We start from the raw sequence: 23,169 nt of genomic DNA, 5'->3' as shown, positions 1-23,169 counted from the left end.
TTCAAACAAATTATCTTCTACTACCGTGTTTCCCCGAAAATAAGACCTACTCTGAAAATAAGGCCTACCGGGGTTTTGCTGCAAATTTGTATTATAAGGCCTCCCCCGAAAGTAAGACCTACCTGAAGCAGGGCTGCCGAGAGCCGGACAAAGGCCGCTGCCGTCGCCCCCCGCCCCCGAGGTCGCCCCCCCCACCCGAGGTCGCCGGGCCCCCCCTCCATCCGCCCTCCATCGCTCCTGGAGCTACCGGTACCTGAAACACCTCCTTTCACCTTCCTTCGCAAGTTCGGAGCAAGCAGCAGCAGGGCAGGCCACTTCTTCCTTCCGTGTCCCGCCCTCGCCTGACATAACGTAACGTCAGGTGAAGGCGGGGCACAGAAGGAAGGAGAGGTCTGCCCTGCTGCTGCTTGCTCCGAACTTGCGAAGGAACGTGAAAGGAGGCGTTTCAGGTTGGGAGCGACGGAGGGCGGGTGGAGGGGGGGACCGGTGACCCTGATGTTTCCTCGAAAAAAAATAAGACCTCCCCTGAAAATAAGACCTAGCGGGTCTTGGGGAGGAAAAATTAATAAAAGACAGTGTCTTATATTCGGGGAAACACGGTATGAAGTTCACAAACACTAGCAACAGAAATGAATAAGAATACAAAAAAAAAGTCATATCTGCAGATTATGCCAACAACAGGTATGATCACTGTCAGTTCTATGCAATAAATCCCAGGTGACACACGCTGACTATTTTCTATAGTGCTATCGTTTCATGTACCGAAATATCCCTACTGCGCTGCTGCAATCACATGCACTTTTATTTCCTGTCTGGGGTACAATGTTGTCTTGTTGTAAATATTATTCTCAAGAGAGAAACGCATCAAAAAAATGGGGTAACAAGTAGATAAACAGAGAAAAATAAACCACACAGTATAACCGAGAACTCTCAAAGGTGAAAAATTAAACAATAATTACAATTTTGGAAACACATTTTTTAATTGTTCTCATAACCTGAAGCGGTAGCAGTCTCTGAATCCGGAACAAAACTGCTGTCACCACTGAGCTTAATCACTGCACAATGTAAAAAGCCTTTTTGTATGTGAAGATAAAGAAGCTTTTAAATAATCGTGAAAATAAACTGCAAAAATAATGGTTTACTAAAATCCAACCACGAACAAAGGAAAAACCTCCACAAATGGAATAAATCCAAATAACAAAAAAATGGAGTCCGCAAGAAGAATAGGAACCAGAAATCCTTTATTGCCAGCATCAATGCTACGACCCGACACAGCTGTGTTTTAGCATGAACATATGCATGCATCAGGGGTCTCTAGAACATCTAAATCGATAAACACATAAAATATAAACAAAACAATATACAAGACCAGAGAATTTTTTTTACTTATACAAATTCCCAGCACCGGGACATTCAGTGATTTCAATGTTGACCAACCGCCACTGTCTGACATTGTTTCCACTTGGGTTCCATCATATCATACTTCAGCACATAGGTGATAGACCTTTTCTGTTTTGAAAACCACCACGTTCACTACTGGATTTTTGGATGTTTTCTGCAAAACATCCAAAGTCGGATTTAGACATCATGCTGAAAATACCCTTCTACAGGTCTCCAACATAGGCCACGTTTCGCTTCAGCTGCTTCAAGGAGCCCAATTAACATCCACACACACACTTGCTGATGCTCAAGTGAGATATCATTTATCAGCACTTGCGTTTTTGTAGAAGTACTTTTACTTGGATTTTGGTGAACCAGTATTTTTACAGTTTATTTAAAAGTTTCTTTATTTTCACATAGAAAAATACTTTTTACATTCTGCGGTGATTAAACTCAGATTTGATCCCAGTTCATGGGCTGTTACCAGGTTATGAGAACAACTAAAAAAGAAAATGTTTTTCCAAAATTTAAATAATAGTTTATTTAACAATTGTTTAATATTTCACCTTTGAGGGTTAAATATTATTCTGACATAGCTTGAGAACAAAATATTTCACTGGCTTTAACAGTTAGTATATGCCATAAAACGCTGAAGCCCTGTGTTTTATAAAGATTTTGACTTTAAACTATGCACTGTTTTCACAGCTCTTGGAGTTGGCTTTGCAATGCTTTTATTCCACCTAGGTTGCACCCAACTTACACTTCTTCCAGTCAGTCACTTAACATGTATATCAACAACATTTTGTAAACATGATCTAGAAGCAGGGAATACATTCCCAGGTCGATAATAAAAGTGATTTAACTTTATCTGAGAACTTTCCTGGGTAGTGGTTTGAAAATTGCAGATAACTAGGCACTTGCCACCCTTGCCCAGACTCCGCGCTGGGGACCACTCCAGCAGTAAGCAGAGAGTGCTGTGGTGGTCTGTGCTCATATTCAATGGCACTTTCCAGTCAAGTACCACTGAATCAGTGACTGGGATTGACAGAGAAAAGGACAGGAGCCGTTCCTGCCCAGTTAAATTGCTTCGAATATCAGTCCTAAGGTAAAACCTGGGGGCAATTCTTTAAAGAGGTAGGCGTCACTTGGGTACATCAAAGGCACCATAGAGTGGCAGTTAGGCACCAATGTGTATTAGGCTCTAGTCAATAAGGTAGTACTTAACTGCCAAAATGCCAAACAGCAAGGGGGATGTACACATGGACAGAGCATGGGTGGGCCATGGGCTTGCCTCTAAGTATGCAGCTTACAGAATACCAAAAATGATGCATGGTCACTTGGCACTTGGAGTGGAGGAGTGGCCTAGTGGTTAGAGCACCGGTCTTGCAATCCAGAGGTGGCCGGTTCAAATCCCACTGCTGCTCCTTGTGATCTTGGGCAAGTCACTTAACTCTCCTTTGCATCAGGTACAAACTTAGATTGTGAGCCCTCCTGGGACAGAGAAATACCCAGTGTACCTCACCTTGAGCTACTACTGAAAAAGGTGTGAGCAAAATCTAAATAAATAAATAAACTTGCCCCTGCCATTGACATGGTTTAAGAGAGCATGCCTGTACATGGGCACGCCATTGCTAACCTTACACTAGTATTCTATAACAGCATCTTTGAACCAAGATGCCATTTGTATATATTAAAAGCACAAATCTTAAATTGTCTGGAGTGCAGTAATGTATAACAAAACACAAAGATTCACTCCTGCTATACACTCTGTAGGTAAGTGCAGAACTATGATCTATAGCAAATAGTTTATAAAGTAGCCTCAATAGCCCAGGGAACCATTAATTAGGACTCCACTGAATTGGCCAGCATCATAGGCTCCTCCAGCCTTCCGAAAAAACCCACAGATAACTAAAAAACTCCCTATCTTGGGGAGAAAAAGATGGATTGAAAGGAAACAAACTTTTTTGTTTTTTGACATTTCTCCTGATGAAGATTGCGAAACAGTGGGGTCCCTTGCTGTCGGGAAAGTTTGTAAGACACTGCGAGTGAGAAAAATACTTTTTTAGTATCACCCACATTGAAAAGATTCAACTTTATAACCGGAGTAATGTGTGACTGAAAGCAATGAACCAGCTATTTGGAATTCTTAATTGTTGACATCGTGGAATCAGGTCACTCTGGCTTCAGAAGAGGCAAAAAATCTACGTCTCAAGATAAGTGATTGCTTTTGAGTGCTGGAATTGATTCTAATCGATTAGTCTACTATGTAACTGTGTTTCATTTCAAAAAAATCTTTTTTTCAATTCACACTATCAAGAGGTTTATGAAGTGATTACATAAATTCTTTACTTCCATTTAATACTCTCTGTAGTGATGTGCATTTACTTTGACATATAAATTAAAATACCCCGCTTTCCGTTTTTTGTTCACAGTATCTTTTCTCCACAAGATAGGGAGTTTTTTTAGTTATCTGTGGGTTTTTTCGGAAGGCTGGAGGAGCCTATGATGCTGGTCAATTCAGTGGAGTCCTAATTAATGGTTCCCTGGGCTATTGAGGCTACTTTATAAACTATTTGCTATAGATCATAGTTCTGCACTTACCTACAGAGTGTATAGCAGGAGTGAATCTTTGTGTTTTGTTATATATTAAAAGCAGCCTTGGGAATTTCCTGTGTTCAGGATACCTTCAGCTGGTCTGGGGTGTCTTGAGGACTGGAAATAACCCAGAAAAATATAAACATTATAGAATTGGTGCTAAGCACATGGCGTTGGGACATCTATACTAAGGCGTCAATTTACAGAATTGCCCAGTGGGCTATTAGGATAGTGGTTGAATATTGCTGCTATACAGATGATTGCTTAATACTGATGTTCAGCTCTTGAGGTGATGTTGAGTGCACCCACACTCTTGGCAGTGGTGACAGTTAGCATGTGGTAATGAACCAAACACTAACTTTAGTGTTGGACACACTCTCTCCAGTCCTGCCCCAACCTATGCTAAGCAGTTAAAGCACGAGTTTTATTGCGTTGGCTGATTTTACTGTGCAGAAACCATTAGCACGAGTCTGAGCTAATCCCATGCTAACCTGCTGACCATAATTTAATAAATATTTTCCTAAATACAACAAATTAAAGAAGTCAACAGAGCACCCAAGACCGAGTGCAGGGAAGAGGCATATGATCTACTTACTGGGTGCTGCATGATATATGGTTGAGACTGCATCCAAGAAGGACTCTGCATCTAGAAAAAGATAAAAGATTTTCCAGAGATTCTAAATGACTGGTTGCCTCATCTTTTTTTTTTCTTCCACCATTGCTCATTATCATATAAACAAAAAATATCATCATAGTCCCAACAGCAGTTCATGTTCCGCTTTTACGGTAACGGAATTCAAACATGCGTGGGATAAACAAAGGAATCCTGTTGAGAAGGAATGGATCCTCAGAAGCCAGGATTGGGTGGCAGAGCCGGTGGGGGGAGACGGGGCTGGTGGTTGGGAGGTGGGGCTAGTGCTGGGCAAGACTTCTACGGTCTGTGCCCTAAAAATGGCAGATACAAATCAAGGTAAGGTACACACAAAAAGTAGCACATATGAGTAGCACATATGAGTTTATCTTGTTGGGAAGAGTGGATGGACCGTGCAGGTCTTTTTCTGCCATCATCTACTATGTTACTATGTTTACCATATTTCACAGATTCCCTTCTAACTTGTCAAATCTAAAAGTAGAGGTGAAAAAGAAAGGCAGAAAAACCTTTTGGAATCCTTTTCCCGGTCTAAAAGGTATCACTGGGTAAGACCATTTTGACGTGGCACTTGGTGTTGCTTTTCAACAGAAGTAAAATAGCTGTAAATAGGTCAACAGAGTAGGAATTACTGAAGCGTAACTCAGGCTTGGCTCATCAGGCCCTTCACCTTGGTTCTAGCTTCAAGATTTGGGGTTCTCTATTCAAACTAAAAATTACTATTGAAGTACCCATGAGGGTAATTTTTCAAACTGTCCACACAGGGCAAAGGCTTGCATATGCTTTAAATCCAAGAGCTTTTCTGAAAGCGAAAGAATGCATATATTTTTACTTTGAAACTTGCCATGTGTACAAATCTTTCGTTCAAGTAACGCAGAACACAGCAGCATGAATGTTGTTGGAGGCAAAACAATTTGAGCATGTCACTCTTCATTGGCTGCTGGTCGAGTGTGTATTCGATCTATACTCTAGTACATAAAAAGCCTTAAGCAATGAGGGCCCATTGGCCACTGCTGGTTTGTTCAGATTTTATAGACCTTCCACGTCTTTGTAGTCAGAGGATTATTTGCTTGATGTGCAAACTTTCCAATAAGTTTGTTAAATGATAACTTATTCCTGGGCAATTTCAGTGGCACATTCTGGTGCAGTTCAACAAATGGTTCTATTGGATGAACTGCCCCCCCCCCCCCCCCGATGACAAATGTAATGTCATTTCGTACATGGCTGAATGTTCTTTTTTTTTTTTTTTCAACTGTCGTTCACCTCTGATTGAGCTAATGAATGTACTCAGAGCAAAGTAAGTCTCTGAGCAATTTGTGATCATATTGAACTGGCAGAAAGATTGGTCAGTCTATAAATGTAATTATTTGTGATTTGATTTTGTGTGATTATTTTAGTAGATGAATTTGTGTTATCTATTTTGTTTTAAAGTTATGTTTATGTTAGTTCTTCATTTTGCCTATGTGTGTTGGTTGTTATCTGCTTTGACCTGAGAGATATTTTAAATAAACACATGCCAGACGATATTCAGCCTACAAGAGGTAGGCCAGCTAAGTGCCGCGATCTGCAATGAGCTTGAATATTCAATGCCTGGCCATTTCTGGTGACCGGCATTGAATATTCAGGGTTTTTTTTTGTCAGCTTAAACTTAAGTGGCCAAATATTCAGTGCTGGCTGGTTAAAGTTTATAGCGACCAAAAGTTCACATGAAAATTTGATAACACCATCTAAGAGTGCATTTGTCCCTCCTTGATCTTGGGAATGCCTTTTCGTTGTGTAGCTTGCAGTATGTGCAATGGGGAACACATGAGCTTTCAGCTGTATTAAGGGAGGACACTTTTCAGACAACCGATTAACGAGGGTAAAATGATTTGTACAGTATCCACTCTAACTGAAAGTCTACAAATGGCTATATCACCAACGTATACTCAAAATGGAGTAATTTAGCTCTGATAATGAAGAATAAAATAAAGGTTAGGGAGGTGTCTATATTAGGAAAATGCCCTTTGCCTACATGGTACACTGAGTCATGAATGAAACAGATGTCAATCATTAGACCACAATATGTCCTGAAAGCTATTACATTGGCAATTCTGGCTCCCACAGCTATGCATTTAATCGCTTGAATAGGCTTCAGTATGACTCAGAAAGAGGACAAGCATGTACAAATATGTCTGCATGAGAGGAGTTACCAGAAATGTGAAGTTCTCCAAAGTACTACAATTTTGGTAGCACTTTTGGCTGGTTAAATTCTAGACCCATCACGATCAGTGTATCAAAATGAGTTCCTTGCTCCAGCAAGTTTTCTTTTATTATTATTATTTTTAGAGATGCAACAATAACAACAATTTATTTTCAAAATTCCATTGACAACTCCTATGCCAGTGGTTCCCAAGCCTGGTCCTGGAAGCCACCCCCCCCCCCCCCCCCCATCAGTCAGGCTTTCAGTATATCCACAATGAATGCAAATCGCTCTCATGAATATTCATTGTGGATATCCTGAAAACTTGACTGCCCGGGGTGCCTCCAGACCAGGTTTGAGAACCACTGTTTTATGCTATTAATCCCAGGCACAACACTTTTTTTTCCTCCTCAGATCAGATTTACTAGATTTGTCGCTATCTAATGTTGTGGTTTTTATTGTATTATTTTGTGAGCTTTGATTATACACATTTACAGTTGTGATATGCCCTGAGCCATGGAATATAAGTGGAATATAAATCAATCAAAGCAAATCATTAGGAGTTGATGTGTAGCTTTTCCAGAATGTTTTCAATTCATTCCATCGTGTTCTTTTCAAAATGCCACACCGCTTTGGTGAAACAAATATTTCTCAATAATGTCTCTTAAGATAGAACAATATTTTCTCACACAACTGTTTGGGATGGAACCAGAATCAATCAAAGTGCTGAGGAAGACAGTGTGAAATATAGTGTGTGAGCTGCACAGATGGCCCATGAATAACCTACTTACAACTATACACAGCATTCTTTATTTTACAAAATTCAATATGGATAATTAAATTGATGCTCTAAGACAAATAAGCAACACTTCAACACAAGAATCCTATTATGAATTCATTTGACATTTATGTTAATGTTGCATGGAATGATACAGTCTATTATAACTTTGCTACAGTTAGCAAAGATAAAAACAGAAGGCGCATTAAAAAAAGCATCTTGGAGAAATATATATTAGCTTAATTTATCTTCTATTAAGATAACCAGGCTCTCCGTGTAAAGAGAGAAGGGGTAGTTCTCAGACAAGAAATGGTGTTCTCAAGTGATTAGAAAACTTAGGGGCCCTTTTACTAAGCTGCAGAGGTGCCTACACGCGGCCAAAGCGCGTCATTTTGGAGTTACCCCATGCGGTAATTTCATTTTTTTGACGAGCATCCGCTATGCGCACTGGAAAATAATTTTTATTTTCTGGCACGTGGCAGAAACCGAGTGGTAATCGTCATTCTACGCATGTAGATGATTAACGCTTGGTTAACGCGTGAGACCTTACCGCTAAGTCGATGGCTGGTGGTAAGGTCTCAGACCCAAAATGGATGTGCGCCAATTTTTATTTTGCCACACGTCCATTTCTGGCAAAAATTTTAAAAAGGCCTTTTTTTTTTTACAGGCACGCTGAAAAATGGATCTGCGCGTGCCCAAAACACGCACCTACAGTAGCACAGCCCATTTTTCAACACACCTTAGTAAAAGTGCCCCCGAGTCAGAAGGAATCCTGGAGCTCAATTCAAACTCTCTTCAGACACTGCTTCTCTGTAAGATGTTAAGCAAATTGTTTTATTTCCTTTGTGTTTAATTGTATTCAGCTGCAACAATTTTGGGTCCTGTAGTCTGACACCAGTAAGTCACACTGTTGGTAAGTGATTTTGGTTGAATGGTTGCCTATTTGTAGAGCAGAGTCATCCTTTGAAAGTAACCTGCCCCATACCTGCCATTACTACCAAACATAACACAACTTTAAATGACTTCTTCACACACAAAATACAGACAGACCTTGACCAAACACAGAACAAGGGATAACAAATTAGAAATAGAAATATGAACACCAAAACTGATCTGGGAACCCCAAGAAGTTGAACTCGACAAGTACTGCAACACTGGAGAAATAGAAACAGAAATGCCCTTCATTTTGTACTTAACACAATCAGTGGTACAAGCACGTGGGGGTGGGGGTGGGGGGGGGGGAATAGGCCCCTCCACTTTTCCTAATGAAGGGGAATTGAGTAGTAAGATACTGTATATCTAGGACTCGATTTTATTAGATGCAGGGAAGCCATTTAACTATTGCCCTATTTCAAATTACCCAGTTCTAGCTAATAATCTTGTATAACAATATAGCTGTGGAAACTTCTGGAACTGGGTGCATCCTTGGACTTTGCACAATCTGGGTTTGGAGCTGGTTTGAGCATAGAAACAGTGCTCTTAGTACTATTAGATGATATGACACAATCCTTGGACCAGGACAAACAGGGTTTCTGGTCCATTTTGATTGTACTGCCACATTCGATATTGTTTTGTCACATGTTATTACAACGGCTTGAAGAGGCAGGGGTAAGGAGATCCATTTGAGGTTCTCAAATGGATTCATTCATTCCTGACATATAGGTTTGTGTAGTTTCCATTGGAGGCTTTTGAGATGCGTACTACAGCATATGGCACCACTCTTACTAATTCTTTTTAATGTTTATTTCCATCCAGTAACAGACATCATTAAGCCTTGCACGTGTGTAAACAATGTTTAATTTTTTTTACTCCAATTCATTCTACTTTATTAGAGGCGCTAGAGGGTATTAAGAGCTCTCTATCTCAGTTTGGTAAAACGGATGGCCTGTAGCCAAATTAATGTTAAATATTGAAGAGACTTAAATTTTATGGGTCAGTGGATCCCTGAGCCTGCTGACCTGAAAATTTCAGCTAGATTGGATTCAGCTGGATGAAGGAAAGAGCTTTGGGGTCCAACTGGATTCCAAATTAACTCTGGATACTCAGGTATTTATACTGATCAACAAAGCATGGTTTCCACAGCACACTGGCAGCTTTGACCCTATCGCTGCCCACAGGATTTTAGAACTGTGATACAGGCAGTAGTCCTTAGTCAACTGGACTACTGTAATACTATTTTATGCTGTCCTTTCTAACAGTTTTTAGGTAAACTACCACAAGTTCAGAATTTGGCAGATGATTGAAGTGCTAAATGGGAATGTGTCTCCCCCAATTTTAAAAGCTATTTACTAGTTACCTATTGATTTGTGGGCTTTGTTTAAGTTATCTTGTTTAGTTTTTTGGGGCTTACCAAGGAACAGGCTTTCTGCACTTGGAGGATAGGTTAGTTAAGAATTAACTACCATAATACTTGTGGTCCAGTCAGGCTGATAATCATGAGATTCCCCTCTTGAAGATCTAATGATCAATCAGGCTACAAAACAATGTTTCTTAAAGCAACAATTGGGGGTTTTGGAATAGTCTCCCTCAAGCATTAAGGATAATTTCACATTGTTTACTGTGATAAGTATAGGTCCTGTCCTGACATAAAAAAGCCACTGGGGGGAGCTCTCCCAGTGAAAAGGCCTGGATAATGACCTGAAAAGGGCCACTAGAGGGAGCTCCATCTTACAGATGACAGCCAAAAGGTAGAAGATTGGAAGGAAATGGTCTGCCTTTGTAGGATTAAGGGTAGGAGGGCCCATCAGAGAATGGAGGAAGGCATTTCCCTTTTAACTGGTGGACCTAGTTAAGAAGGCTCTAGGCCCATCTAGAAGCAGGAGGAGGGATCCAGAGAGGGGTGGGGAAGCTATTAGCAGCCCCATAAAAAGGCACTTCCCAGGAGGAGGAATTCAGAAGGGAAGGGGACCTTGGAGAAGTAGAAAGGATGTAGAGCGACTGGTGAGTGGAAACTGGAGAGATGGACTACAGCGGGCTGGAAACCCCAGGGCACGGATCTGAAAGGAAGATCCAGAAAGATCTGAAACAAAGTACTTATCTAAATGCCAGGATGATATGAAGGATAAAAACTATGATATGAACCACATTGTGGAGGCAACATTGTGCCATTTGAATTAAGACAGTTATATTAACAGTCGGGGGTGGAAGAGAGGACTGTAAGATTATGATGGAAGTTAAAGCCCTGTCCAAGGGGTGGTGGCTGTTTAACTGAGTCCCCAGTTCTCCTGAAGGAGGGCTCAGTCGGAAGATTTACTTTATAAACTATTTGAAGAAGAATTCCCCCCAACAAAGTGGTTAGTGAATGCTAGGTGGAGCTGATCTGCATATCGTTGCCTAATTTGCATAGCATCTGAAGCCTGCTAACCGAATATGTTTATTTATATAAGAGGTGCCAGTGGGCACATAAGACATACCAGAACTGTGGTTTGATCCAGGGAGAATCTTCACAGAGGTGTTTGGACTGGATGACCGGGGGTGTGGAAAAGTCACCCTAAGTGTAAAGAGGAGCCCTATCCATGACATTGATAGTAATTATTAAATGTCTGTCTCTGAGCAATTCCTTAGAGGCAAAGTATTCTGGATGGCTCTGTGAGTGTTCTGACTGAGTCCTGGGGCCCTAACTTGGTACCAGGAGTGGGCCTGAAGAGCCAACACAATGCAGATAGGCTACAATCAAGACTACAGAGAACTAAGGAATGCACACCAGGTATCAGCTGTCTAAGGAGGAGGTCAGGAGACAAACAGAGTCCTGGGGAGAGAGGAGATCAGGTGGTGTGGGCTGTTAGTCACATGGTGCTCATCACATTACATTTACAACAGCATTTATTTGAAATGATTGCAATTTAAATGGAGAATAAGTGTATAAGAGAGGGTGTACCAATGAAAAGCTTTTTTATATAATTGCATTCTTATTGATTAGTAGTGGCTATCTGGTTGGTATTTAGTACTGGCTATCTGGTTATTTTATATATATATATATATATATATATATATATATATATATATAATTCTAGCCTATGTATTTTGCAGTGTTTTAATTTATAATTTTTTTTTGTACATTTCGGAGAGTGAAGAGGAGGATTATAATTTTTAAAATAAGGGGTACACTGTCCAAAAAGGCACCTATTTTATAAAGGCAACATAGGCACCAGAAGTACCCCTGCTCTTCAGCATGGAAAAGACACAGCTGAGGGGTTATATGATTGAGGTCTATGAAATCCTGAATGGTGTAGAATGGATAAAAGTGAATCAATTTTTTACTCTTTCGAAAAGTATAAAGACTAGGATATACTCAATGAAATTACATGGAAATACTTTTAAAACAAATAGGAGGAAATATTTTTTCATTCAGTGAACAGTTAAGCTCTGGAACTCATTGCCAGAGGATGTGAAATCGGTGGTTAGCAAATCTGGGTTTAAAAAAATATTTGGACAAGTTCATGGAGGAAAAGTCCATAGTCTGCTATATGAGAGAAGCCACTGTTGCCCTTACATCAGTAGCATGGAATGTTGATACTATTGGGTTTCTGCAGGTACTTGTGACCTGGATTGGCCACTGTTGGAAGCAGGATACTGGGTTAGATAGACCCTTGGTCTGACCCAGTATGGCTATTCTTATTTAACGTGTGCTTGTATATTTTATAAATCACAATTCTATTTCAACTTCACCCAAACTATCTCCTCACCCCCGCCTGAATATCTATCATGTATACTTGAGTGCAATTTTGTAACAATCATTTTCCATATATAAGGCATGCTTTACATGCAAAAATAAAAAAATATTTTATTAATTTACCCCCACACTCAGGAAGACATCTTGATATAGTCCAAACGTTCGATCCTCCATATAATCCAACCTTCTGAAATGATCTGACCCTTGACTTGGTCATAAGAAATTAAGGGTTTTTTTTTTTTTTTTTACTTTCATTAGTCATTTTCCTCTTGAACCTTGTAACTGGTGATTTCATGGCCACAATGTCAAGCCCGAGCCACCCTGAAATGAGCTGACTGAAGAATGATTTTATGTATCATCTTCTCTTCCTAAGCCTACTCCCATTCTTCCATCACGTGTTCCTGTTTTTACCCAGTTTAGGTAACTTTATTTGTGCATTCCATAGGTTTATGGATTACTTTAGCCTGTTTGACTTGTAAATGGCTTCGGTGCCATTTCATAGAAAGTATAATCAAAGTTGAAACTTGAACTTTTGTTTCTATTTATGAGATCAAACAGTAACATGTACTAATAATTACTAATCAGCTCTATGATCAGATAGTGCAATTAACTATTAATAAATGATCCTCTTAGAGAAGTCATATTTGGGTCCTTTTACTAAGCTGCAGTAAATGCTAACATGCGCTTACCACAGCTTAAAATGGTTTACCGCGGGATGTGCTCAAGCGTCCTACGGTAAGTTTTGAATTGGCATGCGCTAACTGCACACAAAAAAGTATTCATTATTTTTGCATGGAGGGGCCACATCTGGGGGCACCTACACTGCCACACTCTGATTAGCACAGGATTACCACATGAGGCCCTTCCACCTACAAAATAGGTGTCAGTTCTTATTAACACACGGGAAAAGCCCACATAAAGGTACACTAAGGTCACTTTCTACCACAGCTTAGTAGAAAGAGCCCTTAATCCCTTCTTTCAGAGAAAAAATTTTGTGCAAATGGAAACTTCTCAAGGGCTCTTCTGTTTCTTAGGTCAAACCTTTTTGGGCAAAAGTCCAGAGCTCTACTCTTCGCAGTTTGTTCTGTGGAATTTTCTCCTTTTCTTAAATCAATACTTAAGAAAAAGGTGAACGATTCCAAAAGAGGGCAAGCAAAACACATTTTCAGGTAATTGTTTACACTTATATTCTCTCCCCAAAAAATTAACTCTGGCCTTTATCATCATTTTCGGTTGCACACTGCCTTGACAAATCTCTTCATAAATGTGGTTAATAAATCTTAATAAATAAATGAAATTTTGAAACTGCATCCACTTTTGGGACTGAAAGATCTGCCTTGCCATTTTTTGTTGTTGTTGTAATAATGAGCTCTCAGTACTGACCTGATATGTAGAAACAGGAGACGCAAGATAAGGGGTAATAGAGGTTTGAGTGATCATTCTGTTTGTTGCAATACTGTATGGTGAAGGATAAAATCTACAAACAAAAGAGAAAAAAAATATTATTGCATAAAAAAACATCAAGAAACATTCCTGCAAACTACATCTTTTCTAAAGTTAATCTGTTTTCAACATACCCATTTTGTAGAGCAGCTGCAGTCGGATCATAGGTGAGTGTCATTCCAGCCTACAAAATATGACAGAGGATTTAGAGCAGAAAAGCTGAGGAACATTTTCTAAATTATTAAGGAAATAATTATTTAAAAATGTCACTGTTCCTGGCACTAACTGCTCCCCCAAATAAAGACCTAAATGATACAACAGTGTTAACAGAATGGTTCCAAAAACTGAAAATACTATAGTTCTCCTTAGGTAGAAGGGAATCAAAAGCATTCCTTGGCCTACGTTCTCAACTCTGACTTCATACTTGCCCTTATGTTTACAAGTTTTTATCATCTTAGAATCTGATTCCTTTGTCCCAGCCCCCCCCCCCCCCCCACCAAAGCACTTGTCTATAGATCTGCATATTATTGCTACAGTAACACAGCCCACATCTACCAAAAGTAACCATCCAAGCCCTGGGTCTGGCAACCAATACTCTCCAATATTTCACTGTAAATGTGTTTAAAATGTTCAGTTATTGTATGTTAATGGCCAAAATGAATATACAGTAACTGCAAAGCCTCTGCATTAGTGTTAGGGGTGCATCAACAATCTTCCCATAGATTTAATGCAGAGACAATACACCAAACGCTGCAGATCATACAAATGGTCTTAATGCCACCTGCTGAGCTGGTGTTAGCAGCTCTGCCATATCTGCTGCACTAATAGTTAACTTATGGTAGCAAATAACATATTAAGGGGTAATTCTATAACACACGCACAAACATTTATGCATCCATTATGCACATAAAAGCCAAAATTCTGCCCAAGCACTATTCTGTAAATACCTGCTTAACTTACATAGCGCATATTTATAGACTTACAAGTCTCACCTCGCCCTCTCGAGGCCACGCTCTTCCATTCTGGACATATTTGCTCTGGTTCTGTCGCTTCTTCTGCCCTCCGTCTGCAAACTTGCACAGCAATGGCTCTGGAGGAGCTAAGTGAAAAGAAAAAGATTATCGGCACCGTATCTTAAACCTTTAGAACACTAAATACGTGCTTTTATGTTTACCTAAAAGCACTTTTCAAAGGCTAACACACTGATTTATGTACAGAAAAGAGGCTTTCATAAATTGCCCTTCTGATACATGGGTAACCAGTATGCATATGGAGGCATTCCTGGAAGTAGGTCTGGGGAGGGTTAGCGTTTACGTAAATTTCAATTAAAGCATCTTTGGAGATTAATCCCCCTGATCTGGTCTTTTTTGAGGTCTACTGGTTTGGGTTGTAGCTCTCAGAGTTATTTTTCAGACCCAACTGCCACCAAGGAAGCCATTTTATTGTCAAAATACATGAAAACCAAGGCCTACTGCTGAAAAGGTGATATTATTTGTGCTTGCAAATCCACAGTTAAATTCCCACTTGCTAACTGAATTCTAATCAAAATTAGCAATTTAGGGGCCTTTAAACTAGAGTTTAGCAAGTGCTAACGGACATTAGTTTGCACCGTTACTTGACCCTTAGGTATAAAAATAGGAAGCACAGCATTTAGTGCATGCTAAGCTTTTTCCCCTAAATAAAATCTGAGTTGGAAGATAATTCTCTTCCTCCTATAAGATATGGTATTACTGTCAGTGCTACTACTTGCGTCCTCAATGTAATTATTTTGACAACTTCACCAAGACAACAAAACTTACAAAACAGATGTCAAATCTTCCCCAAACACCAGCAAACATTCTCCAAATGATATAAGCAGTTTTATTTGTGGAAACCTTTTTTGATGCTAGTCAATGATTGAACTAAATAGCCCCTTTTCTTTAGGGAAACTTCACAACTTTCAAGATGTCAGACAATATTTTGAGTAAAGGATCAGCTCTTGGCTGATTATATCCTTGAGAACAAATCCAAAAAACTTACAACCAACATTCCCTTAAGGTCCCGAAAGCATTGCTTTTGTGGCAGTTAAGGCTGTACCGTGACCACTTCAGGCTGGCATGCTTCTATCTTATCATCTCTCTTCATAGACCACAGTGTAATAAAACAGAGCAGTGAGTGCTTCACTTTGGACATCATAAGCCGGATTCAGTAAATGGTGCTCAAGGTTAGGTGCTCAGCACCAATTCTATAAAGGTTGCTTAGCACTAAGCCATCTTTATAGAACAGTGCTTAGTGCAGATTCAGATACCCAACTTTGGGAGCGAGGACTTACGCTTGCTGAAACCTGGTGCAACTGCTGGCAACAGTGTGAGTAAACAACCCTATTCAATAACTCAGTGCCCATGCCCCTCCCATGGTCATGCCCCCTTTTGAGTTGCACACGAGAATTTAGGCACGCAGTGTTATAGAATAGTGCATAAGCAGATCTGTGCATAAGACCTAATTGATTAACAGTTCGTTAATTAAGGCCCTGTTTACTAAGCCACGACAGAAGTGCACTGTGTAGATGCCCATAATATTCCGATGGGCATCTACACGGTTAGCGTGTGCTAATTTTTAGCATGCACTAAAAACGCTAGTGCACCTTAGTAAACAGGGCCCTCAGTTTGTGCGCCAACCTGGAATCCGCAACCAAATTTAGGCAATCTTTATAGAATTCAGGGGTATGGATTTGTGTATGGATTTGTGCTACTGCCCAATAATATGTGAGTTTACTGAAAACATCTGGGAATCTTTCTTTTGGATTGTAATGACATGACATTTAGTACCAAGCGGCTCTGAACCCTTGCATAGAAGCAAGATGACACAGGGACTCGTAGGAACAGAGCCTGAGGGGACAGGGTGGGGATGAAGACAGAGCCCGCGGGGATGGGGACAAACTTTGAACCTGTGTCATTTTCTACTTTGAAGTCTGTTAATGAACTGGACTGTTATTTCTTTTTTGAGTGATGCAGACAACGATATTTAGATTTTTTGTTTTTGGAAAACCAAGCAAACATGTTGGCCACAACCAGCAAAATTTTAATGGGGGATCCTGTACATTCCTGCTACCAGCACATCTTCTAAGAAGACGTCTTTGATTGCAGGAAGAACTTTGGAAGACAGGAGAGCTAGAATGAATCCTGAGATTGTTGATGACTTATTCATCCACAAATTAAAAAATCATAGCAGTGCTTCATAGGGCATTTCTCCCCTGCTACGGCATACAGAACGGGGGTTGTATTTTGTACCCCTGGACATTTTAGCATGGTGGATTAGGATTCCTTGGGGTAGCAGATGTCAGCTATTGTTGGGGCTGGAAGGGTAGAGGGTGGTGGGGTTATTATAGTTGCTCGTTGTTATTATTTTCTATTTGTAATTTATACACAGTTGCACAGCATATTGTTCCTTTTTGTACTTTAATAAAAAGATTTAAATATAAAATCATAAGTGTTCGAGGTTTCTGCAGATGAGGACAGAGCCCACAGGAACAGAACCAGCGGGGATGGGACAGGGCGGGGACAGAGATAGGGCCTGCAAGGACAGTATGGGGATGGAGTCAGAGCCCATGGGGATGGGACAGAACCCACGGAAATGGAGCAGGGACAAACACTGTCCGCATGTCATTCTCTAGCAAGATGGCCTTATTTAGTTCCCACTTCTTGATTGTTGAGCATGTCTGCTCAGATATTTATGTTACAACAGACTCTTTTTTGTCTCTAATTCTTTGTCCTCTAATTTAAGACGGACATTTATATTCTGTTTAACCTTTCCAGTTCTAGGTGGATTACAATAGTATAAATCATTTACGAGTAATTTTACACTGGGGTCCTTTTACTAAGTTGCGGTATAAAGTGACATTAACGTGCCCTTATGTGAGTTTTTCCCACATGCTAAGGCTATTTTTACCGCAGCAGTAAAATGGCTGATTTTCCTTTTGCATTTATGGCCATGGACTAATGTTGCCATTACTGTGCGGCCATTAAAAAAAACACACACACACATTGCTGCGGAAAGGGCTCACACGAGAATCCTGTGCTAATCGGTTAGCGTATGGTAACGTAGCTGTGCTGATCAGCAGAGAATTGCCCACTCTCCACTCCCAGACACGTCCCCTCTGCACAAAAATATTTTTTTAGAATGTGGGTAGCACGCGAAGATTAGGAACTTACCACAGGACATCTGCGAGTGTCTTGTGGTAAGTCATTTTAAGCTGTGGTAAATGTGTGGTACAGCTTACCGCAGGTTAGTAAAATGACCCCATTATTTTTACAAAATCATCCTCAAAATACATCGATTAAAAGAGATAAACACTGAAATCTAATGCAATAAAATCTACTAATTTTCATAGAAGTCTATATCGCAAACACAAATGTAATATATAAGGTCAAGAATCTCATTCAGAAAGATTACTTTACATATTTTTGAAAGAGCCATGTTGCAGAATTGTTTAACTTTATGTGAACATCCTTTTTTGCAATCCTTTTCTGGAAGGGTTCTCAGCAAGGGCCACACACAGTTCTGTTTTTAGGTATGTATAATGAATACAGAGATGGAGTAGCCTAGTAGTTAGTGAAACAGGCTTTGATCCTGGGGAGCTGGGTTTGACTCCCACTGCAGCTCCTTGTAACCTTCCACTGCCCCAGGTACAAAATAAGTACAAATGTTGACTATTCACCACAAAGTAGAGAAGTGAAGAATAAGTATCATGAAGATCTAAAAAGCACAGAAAATTTCTGATTTAGAAAAAAGGAAGACACAGATTCTATAGCTTTTAGGTACCAATTCCATTCCATTAATTAGATTCATTTTTCATTCTTTACATAAATGCTCTAGATGGACAGAATTGGAAACCAATTCTAAGCCACAGAAAGGTGATATATCAAATCTCATCCCCTTTCCCTTACAAATGGGGCTAAATTCTATATATGGCGCCAAAAAACAAATCATCGCAGACAAAAGCAGTTTATAGAATAGTGCTTACACCTGGGAATTGCGTCTAACCTTAGGCATGACCATTTGCACCAACTGAAACACGGTGAAAATGTATCCCCCTTATTCTATAGCAACGCACATTACTTTTAGGAATACCCCATTATGTCCATGACCCTCCCATTTCTGCGCCCCCTTTCAGATCGAGCACCTAAATTTGCATGAATAAATGCCAATTAAATCTAATTAATGCCAGTAATTGCTTGGTAAAAAGCCAATTATTGGTGCTAATTAGCTCGTCAGTTAAATTGCACGTGCAATTTTTGGCAACTTTTATAGAATTACAGGGATGGTGTAAAAGAAGGCTAACTTACATAGCTGAAAATGTGACTTATTGGTGGCCATTGTGGCCCAGACTTCTTGACCACTGTAGTAGAGCACTTGCTACTACTCTCATTTCCAGAATATTAAATACTCACTTTCTTGAAACCCAAACCCTTGAGCTGGAGGCCCTAGAATGGTGGCACGTCATCTGAGTAAACTTGTGTCTCTCAGAATGAACAACTAATTTGTTTTCGGCATGACTCTTCCTTTCCATAATGTCTCTCCAAGTCCACCAAATCAAAGACTGGACAAATGCTTGGGACAGCTGAGAACTCTACATTCTATCTTTGCTCAGCAATTTGCAATGCTTCAGCAACAGATGCTGTAATGATCTCTTATGGAATCTGACCCACAGTATGATCTCTGTTGCTGCTACTTTGATGTCTCTCATTGAGACACTTGAGTCTAACCTCCTTTAAACAGATGAGTCACCTTCTTCTACAGCAGTACTACCATATTTCTTCTGAGTAACAAATCTCCGTTCCAGACAACAGATCCAGAGATAGCTATGGATATGACTTCTCCAAACTGATGATCTATTTGTATTCTTGCAGGGGATTTCACACCTTTATTGCTGCCAAAAAGGATGTTATGCTGCTTTCAATAGTATAGAATCCTGAAAGGTTACCAACAGTACATTTGAGAAAAGCCCTGAAGCTGATGCCTAGCAAAATGAGAATACTCTGTACTGAAAATGTTGACTATTCACCACAAAGTAGAGAAGTGAAGAATAAGTATCATGAAGATCTAAAAAGCACAAAAAAAATTCTTATTTAGAAAAAAGGAAGACAGATTCTATAGATTTTAGATACCAATTCCACTCCATTTATTAGATTCATTTTTCATTCTTTATATAAATGCTCTAGATGGACTATAATGGCACCAAGTTACTTCAGCTTGCAGCTGTAAGGGGCTTACAAGACACCGTCACAGGCTGAATATTACAACCCTAGTGATTATTCTTTGTTTTATTTGACTGTTCTTGTACAAATGCGTCTTTGGATATGATTTTATGTGCATTTTGAGTATGTTTATTATATGTTATGCTAGGTTTTGTTTTAGCTGATTGATTATATGCATTTGTGATTATGTGTTTTTTATTAGTATATTTTGTTTTTGATGCTGCTGTCCATTGCCTGGGGCCTTCCCTATGCGTCTCATAACTGGAAACAAATAAACAAGAAACCAACCGGCTAGGGTGGAGACCTTGGTGTGACCTTAATAACCACATTTATCTGCCAGTACAACCTATAATTCCAGCTACACAGATTGCTTAAGATATGAGACATCCCCAGAATGTGTTGCCTTTGTGAGGCATGTTGAGATCTGAAATCTTGTGGCGTCTGATCAACATCTGAATGCTAATCAGACCTGCAGGATGCGGCCCAGTGAATGTCAGCACACCTGACAAGTAATAGTTAGTCAAGAATCCTTCATGCTGATGCTAGTCATTCCATTCCAGTAAAAAGGAGAACTCAGGTGCTAAACAGACTAGGGCACCATTATCTAGAGCAGGGGCGTATCTGAACTGCGGCGGTAGGGGGGGCCAGGGCCAGAGTGAGGGGGCACATTATAGCCCCCCCCCCCGCCGCCGCCGCCGCCATTGCCGATCCCCCTCCCCCCAGCCGCTACCATTGCCAACCCTCCCCCTCCGTTGCTCGCTTACCTTCGCTGGCGGGGGACCCCAACCCCCGCCAGCCGAGGTCCGCGTCCTCCTGCCGCTGCCGGCTGCCTTTGGTGCTTTCATTTGTCCATTGAAGCTGGCGCCGATGAAAGTTTCTTTTGAGTCTGACGTCGCTGCACGTTGTACGTGCAGGACGTCAGACTCAGAAACATTTTCTGAGTCTGACGTCCTGCACGTACAACGTGCAGCGACGTCAGAGTCAAAAGAAACTTTAGTTGGCGCCAGCTTCAATGGACAAATGAAAGCACCAAAGGCAGCCGGCAGCGGCAGGAGGACGCGGACCTCGGCTGGCGGGGGTTGGGGTCCCCCGCCAGCGAAGGTAAGCGAGCAACGGAGGGGGAGGGTTGGCAGCGGTAGGGGGGTCCAGGGCGAAATCTGCGGGGGCCCAGGCCCCTGAGGCCCCACGCAGATACGCCCCTGATCTAGAGGAGGGTAAACAATCTTCTGATGGTCCAATCATGCATAAATTATTCAGTTACACCCTGCCTCTGCTTACCAAACCTTACCCCTTTGATGTTGCCATGAACTATAGGCCAGATTTTGCTTATTCCTTTGTCATCTCTGACCTACTCTCTTTAAAGCTGCATGCAAAGCAGAAGTAGTCTTTCAGCAATGATGCAAAGTATAAAACATTACTAAGATGTGTCCACTTTTAGGACTAGTCATTGTGCTTACATAGAAAATATGGTTTTCTTTCTAAGACCTCTTCCTTGTCGACCGTTCTAAAACTATCAATTTCAGTGGAAGACCAGAAAATTGTTATTTGCTTTGTGGTTCAGTGGGGAGTCAATCTGCCTAAATTTCTCAGGACACCAGTGTGTGATTACCAACTTACCTAAAAGGGAAGGGGAGAGGGGATGGGACTTGATTTACTGACTTTCTGTGGTTGCAATCAAAGCGGTTTACATAGTATATACAGGTACTTATTTTGTACCTGGGGCAGTGGAGGGTTAAGTGACTTAGCCGCAGTGGGAACTGAACCCAGTTCCCTGGGTTCTCAGGCCGCTGCATTAATTTTCAAAACTATGGGCAAGCAAGTGTGCAAGGTTCCATATTAGGAGTCACCACCCAAGAAAAGCATCTAGGTCAGTGGTTCCCAAACCTGGTCCTGGAGGCACCCCAGCCGGTCAGGTTTTCAGGATATTCACAAAGAATATTCATGTATTCATGAGAGAGATTCGCATGCATTACCTCTAATGCATACAAATCTCTCTCTCAAGAATATTCATTGTGGATATCCTGAAAACCTAACTGTCAGGGGTGCCATTGTTGATGATACACTGACACCCTCAGCTCAGCGTGCAGCAGCAGCTAAGAAAGCAAATAAAATGTTAGAAATTATTAGGAAAGGAATGAAACAAAACGGAGAATATTATAATGCCGCAGGGAACTGTACTGGGACCGGTGCTATTTAACATATTTATAAATGATCTGGAAATCGGAACGATAAGTGAGGTGATTAAATTTGCAGATGACACAAAACTATTCACGCGGATTGTGAAAAATTGCAGGAAGACCTTAGGAAGACTTGGAATCCAAACTTCAGATGAAATGTAACGTGCACAAATGCAAAATGATGCACATTGAGAAGAATAATCCAAATAATGGCCACCTTACGAGTCAGCATTCAAGAAAAAGATCTAGGTGTCACTGTAGACAATATGCTGAAATCTTCTCCCCAGTGTGCGGCGGTGGCCAAAAAAGTAAACAGGATACTAGGAATTATTAGGAAAGGGATGCAAAATAAGGCCAAGAATATTATAATGCATCTTTATCGCTCCATGGTGCAACTTCACCCCACCATGAGTTCAATTCTGGCTGCCATATCTCAAAAACGATATACTGAATTATTAGATATATTGAAATTAGAAAAGGGTCAAAGAAGAGCAAAAAAAAAAAAATGCTAAAGGGGATGGAACTCCTCCCATATCAGGAAAAGCTAAAAGGGTAGGGACTTCAGCTTGGAAAAGAGACAGCTGAGGGGGATATGATTGAGGTCTATATCCTGAGTGGTGTAGAATAGGTAGAAGTGAATCAATTTTTCACTTTCAAAAAGAACATGAAAATACTTTTAAAACAAATAGGAGGAAATATGTTAATCTCTGGAAAGGCTATAACGACTAGGGCTCTTCAGCTTGGAGAAGAGACAGCTGAGGGGAGATATGATAGAGGTCTATAAAATACTGAGTGGAGTGGAACAGGTGGATGGGAATCACTTGTTTACTCTTTTCAAAAATACTAGGTTTAAGGGGCACATAATTAAGCTACGAAGTAGTAAATTTAAAACAAATTAGAGAAACTTGGCCACTGTTGGAAACAAGATACTGGGCTTGATGGACCTTTGGTTTGACCCAGGATGATGATGCTTATGGTCTGTTGTAGCCTTTATGTGCTTACAACTTTACCTGCACATTGAGGACGCTTTGCCAAGAGTGAGGCTGGACTGGATGCT

General features: G+C 40.5%; 1 protein-coding gene across 6 annotated transcripts in view; it reads right to left on the bottom strand.

Annotated features, from left to right (window-relative positions):
• Window positions 1–23,169, bottom strand: part of RBMS1 (RNA binding motif single stranded interacting protein 1) — a 381,888-nt gene that overhangs the window by 13,054 nt on the left and 345,665 nt on the right. For 5 of the 6 annotated variants that reach the window (XM_030210712.1, XM_030210714.1, XM_030210716.1 and 2 more), the window contains exons 7-10: window positions 14,683–14,798; window positions 13,834–13,883; window positions 13,640–13,733; window positions 4,571–4,621 (exon numbers count right to left, since the gene is read on the bottom strand). In XM_030210712.1, the coding sequence (XP_030066572.1) occupies window positions 4,571–4,621; window positions 13,640–13,733; window positions 13,834–13,883; window positions 14,683–14,798 (311 nt within the window). The remainder of the gene's footprint in view (window positions 1–4,570; window positions 4,622–13,639; window positions 13,734–13,833; window positions 13,884–14,682; window positions 14,799–23,169) is intronic. The other variant, XM_030210715.1, reaches the window with a different exon arrangement.

This window comes from Microcaecilia unicolor, chromosome 7 (genome assembly GCF_901765095.1).
Source record: "Microcaecilia unicolor chromosome 7, aMicUni1.1, whole genome shotgun sequence".
In the NCBI taxonomy this organism is placed as follows: Eukaryota; Metazoa; Chordata; class Amphibia; order Gymnophiona; family Siphonopidae; genus Microcaecilia; species Microcaecilia unicolor.
Note: the sequence above shows the minus strand (reverse complement) of the source record. Positions and strands in the feature narration are given on the sequence as shown.